At 36.1% G+C, this 21,017-nt stretch overlaps 1 protein-coding gene across 3 annotated transcripts in view; it reads right to left on the bottom strand.

The window, feature by feature from the left end:
- The window catches only part of LCLAT1 (lysocardiolipin acyltransferase 1), a 188,386-nt gene that overhangs the window by 77,050 nt on the left and 90,319 nt on the right, over window positions 1-21,017 (bottom strand). For all 3 annotated transcript variants that reach the window (XM_043917508.1, XM_043917507.1, XM_043917509.1), the window contains 2 exons: window positions 4,907-5,053; window positions 669-785 (listed from right to left, as the gene is read on the bottom strand). In XM_043917508.1, the coding sequence (XP_043773443.1) occupies window positions 669-785; window positions 4,907-5,053 (264 nt within the window). The remainder of the gene's footprint in view (window positions 1-668; window positions 786-4,906; window positions 5,054-21,017) is intronic.

Raw genomic sequence — 21,017 nt, 5'->3', positions numbered from 1 at the left:
AAGATATAACTACTTAAGTATGCAGCTAGAACAAAATGTACAATTGTTTTTTTCCCCATAAAAATATCAAAATGTAAGCATTTAAATGAGTGTGACATGGTCAATGGAATCAACCTTATCTCTAGATGCCCTTTGATAAACATGGTTCTAGAGGACATGAGGGGCAGAGGGTACTATGAGCCACAGAGTAGGAAGCAGAAGAATGAGGTTCTATCCATGACCTATGGAAATTTACTAACCACCTTGGATGCCAATTCTGTTTAACAATCAACTGGAGGTAGCAGTACTTCCTTTCCACCAACCAGAATCATTTGTTGCACTGAGTGGAATAATGAACATAAAAATATTTTTTAAGCTATAAATAACTATAGGTGATACTCTCAAGACAGTTTTACGACTTTTAAGAAACATTTTAAAATGGAATGATAGACTAACTGTATGTATTATTTTATTATTTTCTATTCCAAAAAAGGAGAAAAAATGTTTTCTTTTGATTCTTTTAAAACATTTTAGTGCATGGAGTCAAGTCAGTATAAAAATACACTATTATTCTTATTTCTTGAAATAAAGTATAAAGAAGTGCTTTGTAAATTCAAAAGAGCTATATGTGAAGTTCACCAATTTTTGTCACTTACATAAAAAAAGTACATTTTGAGACAGCTGCTTACCTTCTCTTAGACGGTCAACTACAAAAGTAAAGCCTGTAGTTCTTGGATGTAAGACATATTTGTATTTCTGAAGTTCATTCTTTTCAGCAAATTCATTACTTCGAGTAATACTATTTTCTAAACAAAACAATAGTAGAAGCCATAAGTAAAGAAAGGAAATAGTACAGAATTTTTTATAAAAATGGCAATTAATTTTTCTGTAATTATTCAATATAACATGCTGAATCAAATGATAGAAATACTTTATTAAATCCCTAACAACAATCCTAGAGTTACCTACTTACTGAGATTTTGAAAATTTTTATAATAAGGTATTAAAGATGTTTTATAACATATTCAAATCCTTAAAATTCTTTAAGAGATTTTATAAAACTGTCAATACACAATGAAAACTGAAATATAAATAAAATAATAAATAAAATTTTCATAAAAGTCATTTCATAATAAAAATTGAAATACTAGAATATAAAAATGAAATAAAACTAAAATAGTAATAAAACATAAGGATCTGTACATCCAGAAGAAATAACCAACAATTTGCCAAATAGATCAACACTGTTTTAACCCAATAATTTAGGGCTTCAGTGCAAAGTGAAGTATCTCCTTGCTCAGGCACACAGCACACTTATACTACTAACTAAAACCACTCCATGACAGAATGGGCATGTGATTAGCACATCATGCACAAACATCTGAACATGGTTTGGCTGAATATAGTCACCGAGTCAAGTATATGTTCCAACTGTTGGCAAAAGCTTTTTCCATTCCATGAGGTAACTTTATAAGTTCCAAGAAGAACCAAGCCCATTATTCAACAATTATATTTGGAAAAAGTAGTGTTCAGAAATTTGGCCTCAGCTGCTGGTGGAGATCATGAAATACTTTCTGATGACAGCAGATGTTAGAACCTACAATTCTCAGCTGCATCCTGAAATTCAGACCATTCCAAGTCACCAGGGGGTGAAAAAAAACTATATAAATAAATACTACTTTCTGAGGAGTAAATTTAAGACCATGGAGTTCTCAAAATCTCAAAAAAGCATAGATGGATTCCACAACACTAAAACACTCAAAGAACACTCCTATAAACTGAGTCAAAAAATTAAACAGATCTCCAGCAGGTCAAAAGTAAAAGCCCACAAACAAGAAAAGGAATAAGCTCCTCTCTCATTCTGGGGGTATTCTGGGCATGGGATGGGACTACAGAACAGTATTTTATAGACAGCTGGAAGGACCTTACATGGGATGGGGAATCCCAGAGTCACCACAAAGATGAGTAGGTAACTATTCTTCAGTTCTCCCTTCCAGCTGGTCATAGACTCGGGGGATCTGAAGACCAAAACTGAACTCTGATGTAGAATGTGAATAGAGGTGGAAGTAGTTCTAAAAGGCATGGGCACGACGTGGAAAGACAGAAATAATCAGACATAGATCAGAGATGCAGATTTTCTCCTGCTTCCCCACTTCATCTGCCCACCCCCAGACTCCGTGACTATTAGGACTAATGGACTAGCATCTCACATTCTCGCCACAGCCTCCTGTCTCGTTAGCTGGCTCCTCTAACACCAGCATGCCCTGCCACTCCAGTGATACTGCTGCTCAGATGTCCTCAAACCAGCCAGTCTTGTTCCACCTCAGGTTCTTCCTTCTAGCCAGAATGCCTTCTACTTGGACATCTGCATGATCTTCTTCTTTGTTCATTTAGTCTCTACTTAAATGAAAAGTTAAGGGGTCTTTTCTGGAGAAGGAAATGGCAACCCACTCCAGTAATCTTGCCTGGAGAATTTCGTGGACAAAGGTTATAGCAGGCTATAGTCCATGGGGTTGCAAAGGGTCAGGCATGACTGAGCAACTATCACTCAAGGGGCCTTCTCAAACCACCTTACTTAAACAGCACCCTATGCCCCCATCTTTTATTACTCTCTCCTTATCTTGCTTTTCCTGTAAGGCATGCATGAATACCTGGCATATTTTTATTATTTTTTTATCTGTCTTTCCTCTTAGAATGTAAGCTTCATGAAAGTAGAGATTTTTTGGTATATGAGGCTCTGGGCACTCATATATTTATTAAATGAAGAAGTTTACTAATACAAGGGTGTTGAACTGCATGTAACATTATAGTTGTTAAATACTAAGAAAAGCTTTCCTTTCCAAACCAGGAAAACAAAACACAAAATCATAGTATACCAATTGTGATGGTTAATTTTGTGTGGCAAATTGGCTAGGTCAAAGTACCCAGATATTGGTCAAACATTATTTCAGCTGTATCTGTTTGTATGTGTTTCTGATGAGATTAATATTTAAACCAGTAGACTTTGCATTATGTGAGTGGGCTTCATCCACTCACTCAAGGGCTTGAAGGCCTTAAGAGAAAAGGATTAATCTCCTTAAACAAGGGCTTCCCTGGTAGCTCAGGTGGGTAAAGAATCTGCCTGCAATGCAGAAGACCCTGGTTCAATTCCTGGATTGGGAAGATCCACTGGAGGAGGGAAAGGCTAACAACTCCAGCATTCTTGGGCTTCCCTGATGGCTCAGCTGGTAAAGAATCTGTCTGCAATATGAGAGACCTGGGTTCGATCCCTGGGTTGGGACGATCCCCTCGAGAAGAGAACAGCTACCCACTTATTCTGGCCTGGAGAATTCCATGGACTATATAGTCTATGGGGTCACAAAGAGTCAGACATGACTCAGCGACTTTCACTCCTCAAACCGAAAAAAAGAGTTCTGCCAGCAGACTGCCTTTGGACTCAAACTGCACCTCTCCCCTAGTCTCCACCTGTGGACATACCCTATATACTTTTAATTTACCACCCTCCACAATCGTGTGAGCCAGTTCCTAATCTGACCCACCCATTCTCTCTTTCCCTCTCTTTCTACACACATACACACACACACAGAGGTGGTTCTATTTTTCTGAACAACCATGACTAACAATGTGTGATATTACATATAACATTAAGTACAAAAAGTATAAATTTCCCAAAATTAACTTGTGTAGTACTGTGTATATTACTTGCATAAGCAAAAAAAAAAAAAAGTTTATAAACAATGATAACATATGAAAATAGAATATATTTAAAGTTACATTTAAATGCACTAATTTTAAAATGTGCAAACAATTTGGATTCAGAACCTAAAGAGGATCATAAAACATTCTCTTTGGGCTTAAAAACCCAAGTTTAAAGTTAATCATGGAAGGTGTAAAATCATAAAGGTGTAAAAAAACACCTTTAACAAATACTTTTTCACACCAAAGGTAATTTGCTAGCCTACTTGGGGAAAAAAAAAAAAGAAAATCATATCCCAACTCAAAACTATTTGTAAAATATTGTTAAAAAAATTTTTTTAAGCTTTAAGATCAGTCTGTTTCTTCTATCTGGCAAATACTGTTTTGACTTTAAAAACATGCAACTATATCATGGAATAATGAGTATTCTGAACCCTGAAAATACTCAAATATATGTTAAGTTCAACACTTAAAAATGATACTTGAGAAAAAATACAGTGAAAAAACTTTAAAATATCTACTTTATAACTTCTGAACATCTAATATATGAACATTTCTATACTGATATACCAAAGTAACAGCAACCCATGAGCTTTTATCCAATTATTTTTTAATAACTAAATAAATTCCAAAGCCACTCTTTGGTGTACATTTTGGCATTCACAAATATAAATCTATTATTTCTGTAAGTGACTTTCAGTCAGCTGATTTCAGTACCCAAATTTAACTATTACACATTCTAAATTATTAAAAAATGTAAATATGGCAGTCTATCCATTAAAATTTCCCAATGGATAATTCAGCTCTGGGAATCAATAAACTTACAACTTACAATATAATTTCAAAGTTAAACAATATGCAGCCAATATTATGTTCAGTATTACCCTCTGTGATCTAACTACTACTAGAATTTTAACTATAAAAATCAAACATACTAATATACAATTAGTTATATAATATATATTAGTTATATAAACATACTAAGTATATAATATATAACACTAATATATAAAAACACTATTTCTTGGAGTTGCTAATTATAAATTCTATGGGTTGAACACCAGGAGTCCTGTGTTCTGATGTGCCACTGATTAACTGAATGACTCCAGGGACGGGCCATTAATCTCACTGGTGCTCAGTTGCCTGAGGACCAAGAAGTTTAGACTAGATAGCTGATTTCAGAGTGCCTTCATGTTGTGAAGTTCTGTGATCCAAGCCCAGGCCACCTTACCTGTGAGATCAGTCCCCTCAGGGAAAAGAAGGAGTTGAAGTGGTTCACGGATATCACAAAAATAATCAATCATGTCTTCAAAATGGCTCTTGTCATCCTTCCATTTCCTATGAATGAAGATATAGGCAGCAGCCTGCATAGCCCAACCTAGAATCAATTTAACAAGTATTTACATATAATTTTAAAAAATAACCACATTTCAAAAATCTATTTTAGAGTTTTGGGGTTTTACTGTAAATTACTTTCATAATGAGCATCTCATGACATACCTTAAATTCAGCACTGACTTTGGATTAAAAACAGATACACCAGAGGATATTCTTAAAGGAGTTAGCTAAATTCTAAGATTTTCAAAATTCTCCAAAACCTCTTTTCAAGCCAAACCTAGCTATTAAAATACAAAGAAGAACTGCCTTAATATTTACTAGTAACTCATCCAAAATTAAATCCCAAATTAAACAAACATTTTAACCAATTTACTATGTGTTATCAGGCTTACAAAAGCAGTAAGCAAAGGATCTGTTCTCAAGTCATGTGTACAAAGTCTTTAATATTTCCCTTTCTGTACTACTCAATCTCTAAATCCCATTGCTATTTTCAGTGTGACTTCTTTTTTTTTTTTAATGCAATGGCCACTAAACACATTGCTCACATTTCCTTTCTCTAAGGCAAATTCAACCTTGCTACTGAAGAGGCAGTCCTAGACAAGCCAGGTTTCTTCTAGCTGGAATCCCTCCCTGGTCAGAAATGACTAGAATTACTCTGGTAAATGCCAAAGCCTTTGACTGTGTGGATCACAACAAACTGTGGGAAATTATGAAATAAATGGGAATACCAGGCCACCTGACCTGCCTCTGGAGAAATCTGTATGCAGGTCAGGAAGCAACAGTTAGTAGACATGAACAACAGACTGGTTCCAGATTGGGAAAGGAGTACGTCAAGGCTGTATGTTGTCACCCTGCTTATTTAACTTATATGCAAAGTACATCATGAAAAATGCCAGGCTGGATGAAGCACAAGCTGGAATCAAGATTGCTGGGAAAAATATCAATAACCTCAGATATGCAGATGACACTACCCTTATGGCAGAAAGTGAGGAACTAAAGAGCCTCTTGATGAAAGTGAAAGAGGAGAGTGAAAAAGTTGTCTTAAAACTCAGCATTCAAAAAACTAAGATCATGGCATCTGGTCCCATCACCTCATGGCAAATAGATGGGGAAACAGTGGAAACAGTGACAGACTTTATTTTTTTGGGCTCCAAAATCACTGCAGATGGTGACTGCAGCCATGAAATTAACAGACACTTACTCCTTGGAAGAAAAGTTATGACCAAACTAGACAGCATATTAGAAAGCAGAGATATTACTTTGCCAACAAAGGTCCGTCTAGTCAAGGCTATGGTTTTTCCAGTAGTCATGTATGGATGTGAGAGTTGGACTATAAAGAAAGGTGAGCACCAAAGAATTGATGCTTTTGAACTGTGTGTGGTGTTGGAGAAGACTCTTGAGAGTCCCTTGGACTGCAAGAAGATTCAACCAGCCCATTCTAAAGGAAATCAGACCTGAATATTCATTTGAAGGGCTGATGTTGAAGCTGAAACTCCAATACTTTGGCCACCTGATGTGAAGAACTGACTCATGTGAAAAGACCCTGATGCTAGGAAAGAATGAAGGCAGATGGAGAAGGGGATGACAGAGGATGAGATGGTTGGATGGCATCACCGACTCAATGAACATGAGTTTGGGTAAACTCCAGGAGTTGGTGATGGACAGGGAGGCCTGGCGTGCTGCAGTCCATGGGGTCGCAAAGAATCAGACACGACTGAGCGACTGAACTGTACTGAACTGTGGTAAATATACCTGACTTAAGGCAGATAATCAATAGTCTTATCTGACACTCCATGAGCATGAAAACCCTGGGCCATGCACAGTAACTATCTGGCCAGTCAAATGTCTTCTCTCAGAAATTTTACCTGGGACCATGAAGAAAACAAGTTGCTATATAAGACAAACAGAGGACAAAAAAGCAGATGATAGAGACAGTAGTACCTTAGGCAAAATAAAGGGGGCGCACTGTAGTGAAGACCTAAACAACTTCTGCTATTGAGGCCCCTAAAGCTGATTGTGATCCAGAACAAAAGGCAGTTTTCAACAAGGGCTGGTCAGTCTTTGGTTTCTCTTCTTGAATATCCACAAGACTCCATCTCCCTTACTGTGTATCTTTACAATATGCTTTTCTTATTTCAGCTAGAGGGGATGAGTGGTAGTTTCTTGCAATCAAACACAACTAAGACAATAGTTATTGTCCTTAGGTAGATACTGTAGGACCCTGAAAACATATAGAACTATCATTACATCATTTAATCAATGATTTTAAAGACTGTAGGGTTTTATTTGATTTTTTGGACTTGATTATTTAGTAAAGTTGTAGGACTTTATTTGGACTTTTTTTTTTTTTTGTTATTTCATGGCTGAAGTCACTGTCCGCAGTGATTTTGGAGCCCAAGAAAATAAACACTGTCATTGTTTCCCCATCTATTTGCCATGAAGTCATGGGGCCAGATGTCATTATCGGGCCAGATGTCATTATCTTAGTTTTTTGAATGTTAAGTTTTAAGCCAGCTTTTTCAGTCTCCTCTTTCAATCTCATCAAGAGGCTCTTAAGTTCCTCTTTACTTTCTGCCATTAGAGTGGTACCATCTGCATATCTGAAGTTGAAGATATTTCTCCCAGCAATCTTGATTTCAGCTTGTGAGCCATTCAGCCCCACATTTCACATGATGTACTCTGCATAGGAGTTAAATATGCAGGGTGACAGCATACATACACCTTGTCATATGCCTTTCCCAATTTTGAACCAGTCTACTGTTCCACATCTGGTTCCACTGTTGCTTCTTGACCTGCATAGAGGTTTCTCAGCAGGCAGGTATGGTGGTGTCTTCAAGAATTTTCTACAGTTTGTTGTGATCCACACAGTCAAAGGTGTTAGTGTAGTCAATGAAGCAGAAGTAGATGTTTATCTGGAATTCTCCTGCTTTTCTTATGATCCAATGAATGTTGGCCATTTGATCTCTGGTTCCTCTATCTTTTCTAAATCCAACTTGTATATTTGGAAGTTCTTGGTTCACATACTGCTGAAGCCTAGCTTGAAGGATTTTGACCATGTTATTTGGTTTGAGTAAGTACAAACTGGGGCTTCCCTGATAGCTCAGCTGGTAAAGAACTGTCCACAATGCAGGAGACCCCAGTTCGATTCCTGGGTCAGGAAGTTCCCTCAGAGAAGGGATAGGCTACCAACTCCAGTATTCGTAGGCTTCCTCTGGTGTCTCAGATGGTAAAGAATCCACCTGCAATGTGGGATCCCTGGGTTGGGAAGATCCCCTGGAGGAGGGCATGGCAACCAACTCTAGTTTTCTTGCCTGGAGAATCCCCATCGACAGAGGACCCTGGTTGGGGGTCTCAAAGAGTTGGACATGACTGAGTGACTAAGCAAAAACAAGTTCAAACTAGAATACTATATTCTACAAATATAAATAAGTTTAGCATAGGTCTTGCTGAGACGTGTTCAACTGCTGCTTACCCACTATATTTACTGTCAGTGATAGCCACCTGATAGACACCTACATGTTTCTCCTCTTTCACCTGAAGACACCTACACCCACAGTGCAGTCTGTAGGCTTTGTGTGACTCTGGAGTGAGACTGTGTGGGTTAAAATCAGGGAGCCACCACAAACCAGCTGGTCAGCCTTAAGCCATTGTCCCTCATTGATCCCAAATGTAATAATAAGCATAACGCCACAATAGTATTTTACCTAATAGGAATTGTAAGAAATAAACAAGATTATTTAGCACAAAGTATTCAATAAGTAATCACTATTATCATGTTTAAGTTACAATAATACCAAGGATACTGCATCAAGGAACATAAAAATGTAACAAAAAATTTTCCCATTCACAATTGCTCACCCCTCTTCTAGTAACTTGGAAATTATAAACTCTACTATTTTAAAGGTCATACTTTATTTTTCTATTTCTAACATTTAAATTTAAATAACTTCACTCTTCTATTCCTAACAAAATTTAAATAACTGTCAACATTGAGTTAACAATCTTCCCCTAAACAAAAAAGTATGCTTTCCTCTTGTCCCTCTTCCAAAATTTGAACAAAACACCCAATAGTTCCCCCTAACTGCCATTATTATTACTACTACTATTCCTTTTGTGTCACAGGAATATTTCTAAATATTTAGATTTGACTCAGTAAGTCTGTTGGATTCTTTTATAATTTGTTTCTTATATCTCACATCCTTCTGTTAGTCCTCCTTAAGGAATTTCTGCCAAAAAATGTTTGAGTCTTCATATTTCTGAAATGTAATTTTCATTGTTGTTCTCAATTTTGGAGGCTAGTTTTGCTTAGAACAGAACTTGAGACTTCCAAGTAATCTTCCCCTCAAAATTTCAAAGCTATTTTGCCCACAGTCTTCTGTAACTTGATACAGCTAATAAGAAGTCTGATATCAATCTGATTTCTGTACATAACCTAATTTTCCCCCCTCTGGAAGCTTTACTGATTTTCTCTGTATCCCTGGTTTTGTGAAACTTTACCAATATGAATATAGGTATGCAACTTTTTCACTAATTCTGCTTAGCAGTTAGTATACTCTTCTAATACGAGTTTCTTTAAAACTGGGAATAATCCTTCCATTATTTAAGAAAATACTATTTTTTTTCTCTTCTTCATTCCTTCAGACTTTCTATTTGGAACGTCTCTTAGATAAATGTTAAAACTTCTGGATTTTTCCTCTCATAATTTTCATCTCCTATCATTTGTTTAAGAAAAATCTTTTAGCTTGGTCACCTGACTCATTAATTTGCTCTTCAGTGGTGTCTGGTCTACTAATTGATCATTTCAGCAAGCAACTCTAATTTTCAAAATTTACAACTGGTTCTTTATCACAGAAGCCAATTTTTTAAGGACAAAGAGCAAAAACTATAATAAGCTATGACACATACAGACAGTAGTTTTAATAAAAATGTTGACTGAATGGTTACTATGTGCCTAGTACTCTTTGAGGCATTTTTCATTAATTAATTTATTTAATTATCAAGACAACTATATAAATTAGGTAAAATTATGCCGATTTTATGGATGAGGAAACTGAGGTACACTGAGACTCAAAGAATTAGTATGTGGTAAAACCAGGTTTCAAATGCAGGCAGTCTGGCTCCAAAGCTGATGTTTTTAGCCACTGTACTAAACAGCCTCTTTGCAATATGTACTTGAATCTCTCTAAGGGTATTAGTTAAACACAGTTGATGTTCTCCTCAGAGAAATACCTGTTCTTCAGAGAGTCTATTCTTAGACTTTCTTTAAAGCTGTGTATTTTCCTCAAATGTGAATTCTGCATTGTCTTCATAGTTGTTCTAGACTGAACATACTGACAGGTTGAGTGTATTTCTCCATTCCAAGTGAGATAGCTGTTGCTCGCTTGGGGGAAGGGAGCAATAGGAAGACCCATGGGACTCTGTCATAAAACTTCTATAATATTTTATGTATGTTTCAGAAATCCCAGAAAGGCAAGTAAAATGACTGAATCAGTCAGCTTCTTAGAACTCTCCTTTGAAGATATGATGATTCTTTGTGCTTTGCTTTCTCATGTTCCATTTATATATCACTAATGCTTTTCAATCTTTTTTATTCTCTTCAATTTAAATGTTCTTCTCTCTTTCATAAAAATCACAGGAAGACCTTGTGAGTCTTTTTCTCCCCATTTCATTGCCAACGCTACATGTTATTCATGTTTAAAGCAATAGCCCTATTTTTCTTAAAAAGCAATATCCAGATGTTTCTTAGCAGTTTTCTTAATAGTCTTGAGGTCATCATATATTTATTTCATAATTTTATGGACTGATAAATGACAGTGCAACTGATCATGTAATTTGGAATTAGTCTATATAACCTGCCTGTTTTATACTTTTTCCATTGGAGGACATTTTGTCTTATCACCTTAATTTCTCAGACAAGGATGGAGAGTCTAGCAGGTTATAAAGAGAGATTCTGTGGGTGCTGGCGTGGCTCTGCTACCACCATCGTTTTTTTCAAAAACCCCATTTACATTATCAGCACTGCCTTCTCAAAACAGGCATAATCTCTGAGCATACTCTATTGTCTAAAGATATTCCATAAGTTTAGAACCTGGTTTTCCTTGGCTTAAATTTTCTTTTATCAAGTTTTAGAGTTGGCTGGGGGAAAAAAACTGAGTGTATTTTTAACATTATGCATTCTTTTTCCATAAAAAGTAAGCCCTCCACAGCATTTTCTTTTTCTTTTTTTCATCTTAGTGTAGATGAATATACAGTTAACCCTTCACCAGCCTGGGGGTTAGAGGTTCCTGCCCCTAAGAAAAGTCGAAAATCCACTTATAACTTTACTGTTATTCCCTCCATATCCATAGTTACACATCCATGGATTCAACCAACCACACATTGTATAGTACTAGAGTACATGTTTATTAGGAAAAAAAATACCTTAAGTGGATTAAATCCACATGCAGTTCAAACCAGTGGTGTTCAAGGATAAATTGTAGTTAAGAGAACCACAGAAATATCTATACTACTCACCTAATGTGCTAAAAACTGAACTTCAAAGATAGATTAATTTATCACTATTGTCCAAGTTTTTATTAATTCATTACAGTATCTACTATGATACTATGAATGCAATGCCAGAAACAAAAAGCAATGTTCAAGAGAGAAGACAAACTGTTCTCTTCCACATATTTTTAATCCTGAATAGAGGGTATAGATGCACCAAGGAAATGTTACCCACAGGCCTCTCCTAAATGAGAAGGAGTGATAATATGAACAGATGCAAATTTTATACTAACTCATATCACAACAATCATGAGCAAATACTATATTTACTGACTGTGGTTGTGCATAACAATAGTTATACAAACAAACCCAGAACAAGTAAGTTCTATTTCTCAGAATTTACAAAATAAATAACAGTACTACTGGATTATAACCCAAAGAATAAAATATTGATAAGTTCATATTGGATAATTAAACAACTGAGGAGAAGGGACAAATCTCCTTCACAGAATTACAAATAAAATACGTAGATACTCCCCACTCTAGGAGGTGAAGTTTAATTCCGCTATCCACAGCCAGCACTTGTATGTGGGCTGCTCTTACTGAATAAAACAGAGAGAGGAGAAAACATTAATTATGTGGTGCAGAGTCCTGGCAGACACCACCTTAACCAAATGATTACAATTAATATCACCCATGATAAGCTAGGTTGATATTATGAACCTTCCCCATGAAATGAGTTCACATTCGTGGGGCTTTTCCCCAAAACCCATAACCCCCAACTAATCCTGAGAAAATGTCATGAAAAAGCAAATGCAAAACAAGTTCAAAATGAGAGACATTCTACAAAATATCCAACCAGTTCTCTTCAAAAGCACTAAAATAAAGGACTGCCGCAGAATGGAGGAAGACTAAGGGAACATGGTGATTAAAAAAAAAAAAATTACAGGATCCTATGGCTTATTCAACTTGAGGTTTGACAGAAAACAACAAAATTCTATAAAGCAGTTATCCTTCAATTAAAGTTTTATAAATAAATTTAAAAACAAAAAACCAGGATCCTCTACTGGATCCCAGAACAAAAAAAGGACACTGGGAAAACACTGCTGAAATCTGAATAAAGTCTGTACTTTAGTTAATATCAGTAGTAGTATACCCATGTTAATCTCTTTGTTTTGACAAATGTCACACAGTTGTGTAGGAGGTTAACATCAGGGGAAGAATAGGAAATTTTTCTCTATTTTCTTTGCAAATGTTCAATAAATCTAAAATTATTCCTCATAAAAAGTTATTTAAGAATATCTAACATTAATGCAAACTTCTGTTTAATTAAATACATGAATAACAGCTACTTGTTATTGCATTGTAAAATTAAAGACCTAAGTGTTCTTAGTTGGGATTCATTTATCTGATTTTAATAGTGGAAGATTATCAGTAGCAACAATACTAAGATACAGTCTGGGCCTTTTATTGTGGAAGGACATGTTAAATCTTGGTCACATGATAGGTTCCTGCCTGGTAGTCATTACACAATGGTATAACTTTCAGAAACATCAGACTTGAGTATTTGCCATAAGATTTAGAAAAAGAATAAACAAGGAAATAAAAAGTCACATCGGCCTTTGTAAACCCCCCTAACAAAGACATATATGAACAACAGCTAATTCACTGGATCCCCAGTATTACCCTTCTCTTTAAAACTACCATTACAATTTATAGGTACTTACTTAGTCACAACTGAAAGGCCAAGTCAAGGCACTGGAATCCAGTTATCCACTGAAACTAAGGTTGACAAACTATAAAGTACACTGAGTGCATCTCTCCTATCTTTTTACTATTATTGTAAAACACCCTTTTCAATGTTGGTTCAAATTGGTCATTGTCAGATTAACTTTATTTGTGCTTCTCTACTAAGTGCAAAGCAGACAAAAAACTGCAAAGCCTCCCCCAAACTCTTATTGCTTTCTCCTAAAATTGCCCTGTTAAAAAAACTATGCATTTTAGATAGTTTTTAGAACTGCTTATTAATTTAGGCAAAAAAAAAAAAAAAAAAAAATCCTCAATTTTCAGTAGAATTAAGGGTGCGGAAAGGCCTAGAGTCAAAATATGCTTCACACCTTGCCTGTGGGAAGCCTTGCATTCTGAAGCGATGCAGATAACTGAGGTGTTAAGAGAAGGTACCCATCAGTGGGCAAGCCAATTTAGATGACCAACTGTAGTTAAGTGCTTCCCTTGTGGCTCGGCTGGTAAAGAATCTGCCTGCAATATGAGAGACCTGGGTTTGATCCCTGGTTTGGGAAGATCCCCTCGAGAAGGGAAAGGCTACCCACTCTAGTATTCTGGCCTGGAGAATTTCATGGGCTGTATAGTCCATGGGGTTGCAAAGAGTCGGACACAACTGAGCAACTTTTACTTTTTCTTGCACTTTTACCATAGTAACACCAGTAAGTGACTGACTGAATAATCTTAAAGCCCAAAACCATTTCTCCCAACCAAAGAATCTGTCAACTTCCACACAGCTCAGAGCTTGAGCTTCGTTAAGAAGTCAGTGAATGCAGTCAAAACAAGAGCTTCATTTAACATCCCTGGTGGTGTGAGTGGTAAAGAATCTGCCTGCCAATGCAGGAGACTCAAGAAAGCTGCATGGTGTTCGATTCCTGGGCTATGAAGATCCCCTGGAGTAAGATATGGCACCCCACTCCAGTGTTCTTGCCCGGATAATTTCATTGACAAAGGAGCCTGGTGGGCTGCAGCCCATGAGGCCACACACACACACGCACGCACACACACATCTCAATGCAACCCTAAAAAAATTACTTAGTTCTCAATGTAATTCTAGAAAAAAGTATAATCCTGGTATACTGCCTGGCAGATGAGTTAACTAAATGTATTAAACCTTTGTTCCCAATGGGTTTCCCTGCCTCTTTGACAAAAACAAAACAAAACAAAAAAAAAAAACACCACATCAAAACTGTCTCAGCCAAGAAAGTCTGGCAACTGAAATTACAAAGACTTATTTTTCAACTAGTAGTAGGACAGCTAAGAAGAAAATGCTCCGTGTTACATATCTAAAAATATAGTTGTATGCGCTATCAGTCATAGAAGTAAAATATTTTAATATACCTATTTCTTCAGACAGTTTTCATATAAATTTTAATTCATTACAACCATTTAATAAAATTTACTGAATGAGTAAGTCAATTGTTGGATACTTTATGCACTGGTGAAATGTGGGAAAGAAGTTGCATCAGGATGCTCTGGGCTGTGTTAGATAACAGAATACCAATCCAGAGGTCTTACACCCTAGGTGTACATGTCTCACATAAAGCGAAGTCTGGCCCCAAGGTTGGTTCAGAAACCAGTCTCTCACATTTCTATTTGGCCATCCTCTTGGATGCAAGATGGTTGCAGCAGCTCCAAATATGATGTGTTCTCACAATAATGTCCCAAAGTAGGAAAGGAATGGCATTGTCCCTTCATGAACCTATTTTATTAAGGAAGAAAATCTTTCCCAGGGCCTCCTAACAAGAAGTCTCCCTATTACATGCCTTTGGTGGAACTGGCTGATAGAAGGCTAAGAAAGGCAATATGGGGTATTTTCATATGCTTTCATGGGATGTGCTTATCGTAGAAATATATTGTTAAAAATAGTGAAACTTCTTCTCTGGCCTTAGATATTTTGTAACTGATGCAACAACACAGGAAAGAAAGCTGCTATGAAACCTTCCAGGATTTTGATACAGTAGGAAGCAATAAAACAATCAATCTACCTTTTAGTCATTAAATGGTTAGGAATCCTTGACTAGAAGCGCCCTTTGAAGAAAGGGTCACAGAGAGAGCTTCAAATATATTTGCTGTAGAAATCCACAGCAGCTGTTACTCAGGGGGACTAGGCTCACTTACTTAATGAAGGTAATAAAACTGAATGTCTCAGGTGTACTAAAGAAACTGGCAGGAGTGGGCTGCTACTGACTCTTGTGGAGAGTCTTACTTCAAACTAGAATGTATTCATCTTTTCTCTTGAGTTGTAAAAACAGAAGAAAGGCATGAAATGTTGTTAAATTTAGAAAGGGTTCACACTATACCAAAATCAGCGCTCCTGGTGGGTAATTCTATGTTTATGTCTTGCTATAATTTGAAGAGGGTTCAGTTATGTCATTTTTCATAATTGGGAGGAAATTTAGAGAAAGAATTGCACAAAAATGTTTTATTTGCTGTAATAGTTGCCTTTGAAACTTATGTTAATGTGCCCAGCAAGCTGTGTATTCTCTTTGATCCTTGTAAACATAACAAAGTGAGGAAGTGGAGGGGTCAGAGGCGATCAATGAGTTTTTAAGATGAGTTGAATTAATCTTGAAGTTTATAAAAAGTGACACTTTCTATTGATAGCAGCAAAAAGAAAATGGAGGGTTATTGAAAACTTCAGATACAACCTGGTACTGAGGGGGTGGGACCTTATTAATGCTGTGGATGACATAAAAGGCTGAGACATTTCAGCCAAAAAAATGAATGACAGGGAGTTGGTCAGTTGATAGAGAACTCTGTCAATTCACGTAAAACTACTGAATTTATATAAATATGAGATGTATGACATATAACATGTTTATAAGTTTAAAAGTGTGCTAAAAAAAAAAAAACCTATAGTAAAAATGATATGTGTGCTCAGTCACACGGTTGCGACCGATTCTTTGTGACCCCATGGACTGTAGCCTGCCAGGCCCCTCTGTCCATGGGATTTTTCAGACAAGAACACTGGAGTAGGTTGCCATTTCCTCCTCCAGGGGAATAATATAATATCCCCACCTTAAGAAAAAAAGGAGGGGGGTCCAGCAAATTGGATGATATCAAAGACATTTATGGCTTAAAGATGATTCTAGTCTTAGTGAATGTCCATTTTAATCAGGAGGAAGCTGGGTAGGAAGCAGAGAGTTTTCCTTCTCCCTGGAGTTAAGTTCGGTATTATAAACACAGTATTTCAAATAGAAAATTATCCATTCTTTGTACTAAATATACATGTGTGCTAAATCGCTTCAGTTGTATCCAATTCTTTGTGACCCTATGGACTGTAGTCCACCAGGCTCCTCTGTCCATGGGATTCTCCAGGCAAGAATACTGGAGTGAGCTGCCATTTCCTCCTTCAGGGGACTTTACCAGGGATCGAACCCTCATCTCTTTCAAATCTCCTGCACTGGCAAGCAGGTTCTTCACCACTACTGTCACCTGGGAAACCCTACTTAATATACAACAGATAATAAAATTTAGGTGACTTCAGTAAATTTAGTGACTCTTAAAACTGTGTGAGAAACATCTTTAAGTTAATTTATACCTAACATAAATATGTTAATGAAATACAGTGAAAACTGAAAATTTGACCCCATAAAATGGATTACCTTCCCAACTAATGTATGATCCCTGTCTGGTTGCATGTTCATGTGTAATAGCAGTGTGCACTATAATCACTGTTTCTCCAGTGTATTGGGCAAGATGGACAATAGATTTTAACTGAGTAGTTTCTATTTATGATCTTTGAAAAAAGGAGAATGCATATACAACACCAAGGGCAGTTTTTTTAAGTTCCAGTTATTCTTGTAAATCAGATTTGACCAAAGAATGTTTAATATTTTGTCAGACAGGTTATATTCAGGGAGGTCAGACTTAGGAGAAGTGGTGTCTGACCCAGTTTCAAATGTCTTGCTAAAGCAGGACCACCACAGGAGCCTCTGAGGCTTCATTCAGACTTTGCATGCTTTGAACACACTGAGAATGGATGAAAGCATTCATCAGAAGCCACGTGGTTACTTCTCACTTCTTGATCTCATCCTGAACAATCTAGATAAATTTCACAATCTGTGGTGGTTCCGAGTTTTTGCCACAATTCTTTATGTTGCGGTTTGAGAACAGCAGGATTATATGACAATCTAAGTTGAAATCATGAGATATGTGAGGTAGATTTTTAGTTGAATATATGACCTAGCCACTTTTAAAATCACTATCTCTTTAATGTTTACTCCTCTTCTAGTGCTTTCTAAAAGCCCGAAACTCTCTTTGCCAGTCAAGTGTGATTAGTTAGCAATCCAGAAAAACCCAAGGAGCCGTGAGCTAGGTGGGCCAAATGGCACACAAATTTCTTGGTACAAAAACACCAGGCAAATGGACTGTTTATGACACCTTTGGGTTTAGTATTTCCTTCATTGTTACTAAGTAGTTATGAAGTTAGCTAAAAATGAAAATCTAGGTCTAAGCCACCATTACAGACAGTTGAAATCTAACTATCTGACATTTTTCTTTAAAATCTAATTTCACGTAACTTAGGAGACTCTAAACTCTATAGTTAGCTTACCAAAACTCTTCACTACTTGAACTGGAATCTAAACAGTCTTAATGATTTCTTACATAACGTCTGTTACTTACATACTTTTAAAAAAATTTCCAAATTCTAAATTCTCATCCCTTCTCCAAATGGATACTACAGATATTATTATTTCCCTTTAGTCATTTGTAAATGAACTAAAAGAACCAGATGATTATATTCCAAACTCTGGTAAGCAAACATTTATTTAGAAGTGATTATAAATAGCAACATTAAATACACTCTAAGGTCATGGCAATTGTCAACAAGCTAAGTCTAGCATAGTCTGAAGCAGGATAGAGCTCACCAGTAAGACACATCCATTCTTTTTCTTTTTTTTCATTTTCTCCTGCAAAGTCCAACCTTAATACTCCATTTGCTGACACACTCTGTTTTATTTTTCCTGCCTACACTTTTGCCTTGCTTTACTTATTCACTTTAAAAGTTCTAAAATTGGGTCTTCTTCAATCCAAAATCTGTTCTCATTAATGGTTTGCCTTTTCAGGAAATCCTATCAAGTCCACGTATACTTTAAGGGCCCACAATATGAAAGACACTCTATAAGAAGCTTGTAATTTGGGGGATAAGAAAATGGGATAGCTAAGAATGAAATACATATGAGCTCAAAATGAGAACAGACAGTTTAACAATGATAAAAATGACTATACCACTGCAGAACAAGAGGAAGTAAAAATTAGGTGGTCAGGGAAAGAGAATGTGGGTCTGTGAGACACTGGAAAAATCAGAGGTCTGATACAGATCTCTGTAAGGCAAAAGATGAGAGTGTAGATGTCCCAAAAGGAACTAGAGAAATAAAAGGCAGCAGCAATAGTGTACTGGCATTTAATTTAATCTTCACAATCACCCAATAAAGCTGTATTACTTTTTTGTTAAACTGAGATATAAGTGACAAATAACATCAGGCATAACATTAGTTTTAGATGCACAACACAATGATTCCATATATGTATATTCACGGAATGATGACACAGTAGGTCTAAGTTAACATCTATAACCACATATAGTTACAAATTTTTTTCTTAAGACCAGAAGTTTTAACATCTATTCTCAGAAACTTTCAAATATATAGTAGAATATTATTAACTACAGTCACCATGCTATACATTACATCCCCATAACTTATTTATGTTATGACTGGAAGTTTGTGCCTTCTTACCAACTTCACCCATTTTGCCTATCCCCAAATCCTGGCCTCTAACCACCACCATCCATTCTCTATATTCAGTTCAGGTTTTCCTGGGTTTGTGTTATTTCATTTTGGGGGACTGCACATGTAAGTGAGATCACATGGAATTCTCTTCTATCTTATTTTTAACTTAGCATGATGCCCTCAAAGTCTATCCAGGTGATACAAATTACAGAATATCCTTTTTTTATATCTGAATATATATTTACCATTTTCTTTATCCATTCATCTACCAATGAACACAAGTTGTTTCCATCTCTTGGTTATTGTAAATAACACTGCAATAATGCAGATATCTTTTCAAGTTAGTGTGTGTGATTTCTTCCAATAAATATCCAGAAGTAGAATTGCTGGATCATATGGTAGTGCCATTTTTAATCTTAAGAACCTCTGTCTGGTTTTCCACCATGTCTATATCAATGTACATTCCCATCCACAGTGCACCAGGGTTCCTTTTTCTCTACATCCTCCCAACACTTATTATTTCTCAGTTTTTCGACTGTAGCCATTCTAACAGGTGTGATGTGGTATCTCGTGGCTTTTGATTTGCATCTCCCAGATGATTAGTGCTGTTGAACACCTTTTTATGTACCTGTTGGTCATCTGTACATCATCTTTGGGAAAATGTCCATTTATGTCCTGTGCCCATTTCTTAACTGAACTGTTATTTTGCTATTGAGTTCTATAAGTTCTTCATATATTTTGAATTCTGACCCTTTGTCAGATAATATGACTTGCAAATATTTCTCTCCCATTCCAGAGGTTGCCTATTTATTTTGATGATGGTTTCCTTTCTTGTGCTTAAGATCTTCAGTACCACTTATTTTTGCTTTTTTTTTCTTTGCTTTTGGTACCAAATCCAAAAAATCATCACCAAGACTAATGTCAAGGAGCTTGCCACCTATTTTTTATTCTAGGATCTTTAAGGTTTCAGGCCTTATGTTCAAGTCCTTATTCCATTTTGAGTTAGTTTTTGTATATGGTGTAGATAGTAGTCCAGTTTTCACAACACTTTTTATTGAAAAGACTATCCCTTCTTTACTGCATACTCTTGGTTCTTCTGTCATAAATTAATTGACCATATATGTGTGGGTTTATTTCTGGGCTCTGTATTCTGTTGTACTGATCTATTGGTCTGTTTATACACCAATGCCATACTGTTCTGATTACCATAGTTCTGTAGGATAGCCTAAAATCAGGGACTATTATACCCGTGGCTTTGTTCTTCTTTCTCAAGATTGGTTTGGCTATTCTAAGCCTTTGCAGTTTCATACAAACTTTAGGACTGTTTGTTATATTTCGGTCAAAAAATGCCAACTATGAAAACAATGAATTGTTTTTGAAACAATTTCAAATTGAAAACTTTTCAAATTGAAAACTATACTTTCAATCCACAAGCATAAAATATCCTTACATTTATTTGTCTTCTTCAACTTCTTTCATCAATATTGTATAATTTTCAGTATTTCACCTTCTTGGTTAAATTTATTCCTACTTTACTCTTTGATGGAATTGTAAATGGGGTTATATTCTTAATTTCTCTTTCTGATTAGTTTGTTATTAGTACATAGCAATGCAACAGACTTTTGTATATTAATTTTGTATTGTGCAACCCCACTGAATTCACATATCCTAACAGTTTTTGCTGGAGTCTTAAGAGTTTTCTATATGTAATATGATATTTGCAAATAGTGACGGTTTTACTTTTTTCCAATCTGGATGCTATCTATCTAATTTTTGCCTAATTGCTCTGGCTAGAACTTCCAATATAATGTTGAATAAGAATGGACAGTATGGGCATCCTTGTCTTATTCCTGAACTTAGAAGTTTTCATTACTATTAAGTCTGATGTTAGCTATGGGCTTGTCATCTATAGCCTTTAATGCACTGAAATACATTTCCTCTATACCCATCGTATTGGGAGTTTTAATCACTGATGTATGTTAAATTTTGACAAATGTT

Source organism: Cervus elaphus, chromosome 11 (genome assembly GCF_910594005.1).
Source record: "Cervus elaphus chromosome 11, mCerEla1.1, whole genome shotgun sequence".
Lineage (NCBI taxonomy): Eukaryota > Metazoa > Chordata > Mammalia > Artiodactyla > Cervidae > Cervus > Cervus elaphus.
Note: the sequence above shows the minus strand (reverse complement) of the source record. Positions and strands in the feature narration are given on the sequence as shown.